General features: G+C 39.6%; 1 protein-coding gene across 1 annotated transcript in view; it reads left to right on the forward strand.

The window, feature by feature from the left end:
- LOC118743343 (dymeclin) overlaps window positions 1–2360 on the forward strand; it is a gene marked incomplete in the record, with an annotated part of 8774 nt that extends 6414 nt beyond the window's left edge. Inside the window, 4 exon segments of the mRNA XM_036475950.1 lie at window positions 66–696; window positions 759–1256; window positions 1346–1468; window positions 1524–2360. Coding sequence (XP_036331843.1) covers window positions 66–696; window positions 759–1256; window positions 1346–1468; window positions 1524–1673 — 1402 coding nt within the window.
- Between the last annotated feature and the right edge of the window lie 3262 nt (window positions 2361–5622).

The raw sequence follows: 5622 nt of genomic DNA on the forward strand, positions 1-5622 counted from the left end.
TTTTTAGGTAACTTTTTAAGGTATTTGACTTTAATTGGCATGGATTTATTTAATTCCTTTTGCAGAACTATATACAAATGCCAGCATGCAAATGTGCTTGTATCCGCACTATTGCATTATGTTGCGCGTATGGTTGAAGTACCACATACCATGTTTGGCTCTTCATCTTCTGGTTCATTCGTTTTTGGTATCGCTGAGTCGTTGCTTTCTATTTTCACCTTCCGCAAACAACAGGATGTACTCAAAGCAACTGGCGCTACTGGCGCTGAACTTTCGCAACAATTTCGTGAACACTATCCACTTGCAAATCAAAGTCTTCTACTGATTCTTATACTAACAAATCACTGTACCACTAAAGATAATCCATATCGCGCTAGCTTATTTGGCTGCGCTGATTCGAAAGATTCGCCGAAAGAAGGCGCTACTTTCCAGATCGACTTCACCTCCGTTTACGAGACTTTATGTCGTATTGTGACCATCGACCAAGCCACATTGTTGTTATATCTCTTGCTACATCGAAATGAACGTTTCTACCGCTTTGTAATGGCGCAGAATGACCTAGAGAATTTGGTGATACCTATATTGCAGACATTGTACCATGCTCCGGATAGTACTTCGCATCACATCTACATGTCACTAATCGTCCTGCTAATACTTAGTGAGGATGATGGATTCAACAAGAATGTGCATAATATAGTGAGTGCAAATCCATTAGCTCAATTAAAAAAATATTTTACTTACATTCGTCTCTATTTTAGATGCTTAAAAACATCCATTGGTACACAGAGCGCACCATATCGGAGATATCGCTGGGTGGTCTTCTAATCCTGGTTGTCATACGCACCATTCAATATAATATGTTGAAAATGCGTGATAAATATTTGCATACAAACTGTCTGGCGGCGCTGGCGAATATGTCTGGGCAGTTTCGGGCATTACATCCATATGTAGCGCAAAGACTTATATCGCTTTTTGAAACATTAGCGCGTAAGCACACGCGTCTCGATGCGCAGCTGAAAGAACCTGTTAATAATGGAGTTTTCGTGAACGTTAACACCACGCCTGAGGATATGCTACAAGATCTCACAGTGTTAGAAGAGGTGTTACGGATGGTTTTAGAGATACTTAACTCTTGTCTATCCAATCAGTTGGTTTACTGCCCAAATCTGGTCTACACTTTACTATATAAACGAAGTGTTTTCGAAAGTTTCCGCAGCCATCACGCGTTTCAAGATATAATACAGAACATAGATATGGTAATGAATAGAGAGAGAGAGAGATGCTAAACATTTTAGAAATATTGCCATTTTCACATTGCTTACGAAAATTTTTGTACTCTTTTTAGGTTGTAGGATTCTTTTCCTCGCGTCTGCAGCGAGTTCAGGAGCAGCGTGGAGAACTGGGCGTAAACGAGGTGTTTGAGGTGATATCTAAAGGTGCCAGTCAATGGTCGAGTGACCGGCTTAGGGTAAGTATTTTGTCAAGCCATTTATTTAGCAAAAATTAAATTTCTTGTAATACAGAAATTCCCTGACTTGAAATTCAAATATGTTGAGGAAGATGCGCCTGAGGAGTTTTTCATTCCGTACGTATGGACATTGGTATGCAAATACGGTTGCGTGCATTTTAGTTCGGAAAGTATTAAAGGTGTGACCACGGATATACAATGCTAATACAATACGACAATAGATGAAATTAACACTAAGCAGCAACAACACATACAGTACACCGACTTTTTGAAGTTTCGGTTTTGTAGAAATGAGATGCAATTGGTAGTAATAATGGCGCTGATAGTATTGTAACGAAGATATCTATCAGCTTAGTGTGTAATATATTAGCCTTAGAGGAATCATATATATTTTTCATTTCTGCCAACTTCTTAAGCGTCAAAACATACACGCTGACGCGACAATTACAAAAATACATATGTATGTGCTTATCACGTAGGAAAAAAGAAGTTTGTAAGAAAATATCTTCGCATGGGGGTGTATTAGAAATACAACAATTTACTTTTAAGTATTTTTATGATAAATGTTGCTGATTTTTTATGTTACAGCTTTAAATATTTTCTCTCCTATAAATTAAAATCGACCCAATGAATGATTGAATTAATAAATTTTGGATATGCGCGCAATATAGACTATAATTTTAAATTGCTCTTTCATCTATACGAAAACTACTACTTATAAATTAAATTATAGATCTTGGGGCGTTATACAAAATTTGAAATATTAATTAGCAAACTATTACATCTAAATTAAATTAAATTAAAGCAATTCGATTGTACGAATGAACAACTGAGCTGTAAAACGCCCAAACAGTTGCAAAAAAATGAGCAATAAATGAAATATTTCAAAATTCAAAGTGAAAGTCAGATGTAAACGACAGCGAGCACAAGACAAAGCATAATATGGATGAACTCGGTGATAAGTTCATGGCATCGGATTTTCTGATTTTTGCAATTGGGCTTAGTAAAAAATTTGAACAAGTGAAAAAAAAAACAAATAGAATCTATATATACCTTGAAACTTGATATTTACATTCTATGTATGTTGAAGATTATAGATTATATATACAATATTATAAATACATTTAAACAGATAAATTCATGAAAAACTAAAATTATACGATTTTATTCTGCAGTAAAAAGTTATATAGTTCATATATACATACAGAATATGTGCAAATATTAAGCAGATAAACCATGCTGTGCACGGGCACTATGTGCATATATGTATGTATATGTTTATCCACATATATGTATGTACATATGTATGCAGATAAAAAATGAAACAAATGTTCAATAAAAAATATACGTGTTTATGTCGTGTGCTATTTGTTAAAATTAAAAAGTGGCAATTAATTTTAAATTAAAAATGTAAGGCAAACTTTATATTAAAATTAAAACAATTATTAAAATAACTAATACCGATAATAAAAAAAAATGCTATATACAAATGCAATCGTTAATTAATTTCTTATATTTTCCTTTGAGTGCTGTTATCGCCAATTCCATGTGTACAAATCGTTCCCATAATAAAATAGGCAAACAAAAACAAATTGGGAAAAATTGTTTTTGTTGTGCTTTATAATTTTTGGGAATATTTGTTCACATGGAATTGGCAATCGGAATGACTCGGTCGAGTCTATCTAGTTTACGTAGGGAAGATGTTGAGTCTGTGGCACCTGAACGAAGTAATGCTAGGGTGCATTCAAACCCCTCTTCGATGTCGATAGGCGACGGTCGACCACCTAGTAGCATGTTGTCTTTGCGAGTACTGAGACTCGTCCTGACGGCATCGTGGTGGAAATTTCTTGAGTGCCGCTCTGTGTCCAACGGATATTCTATGTACAGCTCGATGTGGAGCCTCCAGTTGTGTAGGTGCCGTCTCACTTGTTGGGCGAGCGGATCGTTTTGAAGCAAAGCATTTTTGGGATGGTTTCTTCGATTATGTCCCACGATGAATTCCAGCTCCAGCTTGGCCATGTTGTTCCAATGGACACCGACGCTCCAGTTTTGAAAGTATGTATTCAACTCAGAACACGCTGATGTTTGCAGAGCAGAGATGTACTTGACATTTGAAAAAAAGGATTTTCCGGTTAAAAGCTTGACATTTTTTTCCTGCGAATGGTTTGTACTCTTGTTACAGATGTACGCAGATTAAGCTTTCTGTACGTTTAAAATTCTAAAATTCGGCTGGCACAAACTAAAAGCTCTCTCTGGAGAACACTGCCTTATGTCTGAATACACATCAGCGATGGGCAGAGAGAGCTTTTACTAAGCGCATGCCTATACAAAATGTATAGAAAGCTTAAAATAGCTTTGCCCGCGGGCAAGGCGATGCCCATCGCCGATATACATACATATCATACCTTTGATGTAAGAGTGACCATTCGCACCGATTTCGGCGGGCAGTACCGATTTTGAGAAAATTGTCCCGCTGAATATTTTTTTAAAATTCGGGACGTATAAGTGTCCCGATTTCAGTGTTTTCTTTATTAATTTAATAAGCGTCTCCTTGTACTCTGGCCCAAAAACAATTTTTCGCACAAACGTGGCAGCACTTTCGTTATCACAAAGGACATAGAAACCGCCAAATTAATTCGCTTCGCCAGTGATAATCTTCTTCTTCTTTTTCTTCTTTTTAGGCTGTAACCGCCTAAGCGATTTTGGCCGAGTTCAGCAAAGCACGCCAGTCGTTTCTCCTCTGTGCCAACTGACGCCAATTGGAAACGCCAAGTGAAGCCAAGTCCTTCTCCACCTGATCTTTCCATCGCAGTGGGGGCCTCCCTCTTCCTCTGCTACCACCAGCGGGTTCCGACTTGAATACTTTCAGAGCTGGAGCGTCGGTGTCCATTCGAACGACATGACCAAGCCAGCGGAGCCGCTGTATTTTAATTCGCTGCACTATGTCCATATCGTTGTAAAGCTCATACAGCTCATCGTTCCATCGTCTGCGGTACTCGCTGTCGCCAACGCGTAAAGGCCCGTAAATCTTCCGCAAAATCTTTCTCTCAAACACTCCAAGAGGCGCCTCATCGGATGTTGTCATTGTCCATGCTTCTGCGCCATATACCAGCACGGGCATGATGAGTGACTTATAGAGCGTGGTTTTCGTACGTCGAGCGAGGACTTTACTCCTGAATTGCCTACTCAGTCCAAAGTAGCACTTGTTGGCAAGAGTGATTCTACGTTGGATTTCAATGCTGACATTATTATCGGTGTTAATGCTGGTTCCCAAGTAAACGAAATTCTCTACTTTCTCGAAATTGTAACTGTCAACAGTGACGTGGGTGCCAAGGCTCGAATGTACTGACTGTTTGTTTGATGACAGGAGATACTTCGTATTGTCCTCGTTTACCACCAGACCCATTCGCTTTGCTTCCCTAGCCAACTTGGAAAAGGCAGAACAGACTTCGCGGTTTTTGTTACCGATGTTGTCGATGTCATCGGCATATACCAGCAATTGCACGCTCTTGTAGTAAATTGTTCCTGAGCGGTTCAGTTCTGCAGTTCTTATTATCTTCTCCAACATCAGATTAAAGAAGTCACATGAAAGGGAGTCACCCTGTCTGAAACCCCGATTTGTGGCGAACGGCTCGGAGAGGTCTTTTCCAATTCTGACGGAGCTGGTGGTACTGCTCAACGTCATTTTACACAGCCGTATGAGTTTTGAGGGGATGCCAAATTCAGACATAGCGGCGTATAGGCAACTCCTTTTAGTGCTGTCAAAAGCGGCTTTAAAGTCGACAAATAGGTGGTGAGTGTCGATCCTTTTCTCGCGGGTCGTTTCCAAGATTTGGCGTATTGTGAATACCTTGTCTATGGTGGATTTGCCAGGTCTAAAGCCACACTGATAAGGCCTAATCAGTTCATTGACGGTGGGCTTCAGTCTTTCACACAATACGTTCGATAAGACCTTGTAACCTATGCTTAGAAGGCTGATCCCGCGGTAGTTGGCGCGAATGGCGGGGTCACCTTTCTTGTGGATTGGGCAGAGCACACTTAAATTCCAGTCGTCGGGCATGCGTTCATCTGACCATATTCTGCACAAGAGTTGATGCATGCACCTTAGCAACTCCTCGCCGCCGTACTTGAATAGCTCGGCTGGCAGGCTTTCA

Source organism: Rhagoletis pomonella, unplaced genomic scaffold (genome assembly GCF_013731165.1).
Source record: "Rhagoletis pomonella isolate Grant_MI unplaced genomic scaffold, Rhpom_1.0 Rhpom_scaffold_00007, whole genome shotgun sequence".
Lineage (NCBI taxonomy): Eukaryota > Metazoa > Arthropoda > Insecta > Diptera > Tephritidae > Rhagoletis > Rhagoletis pomonella.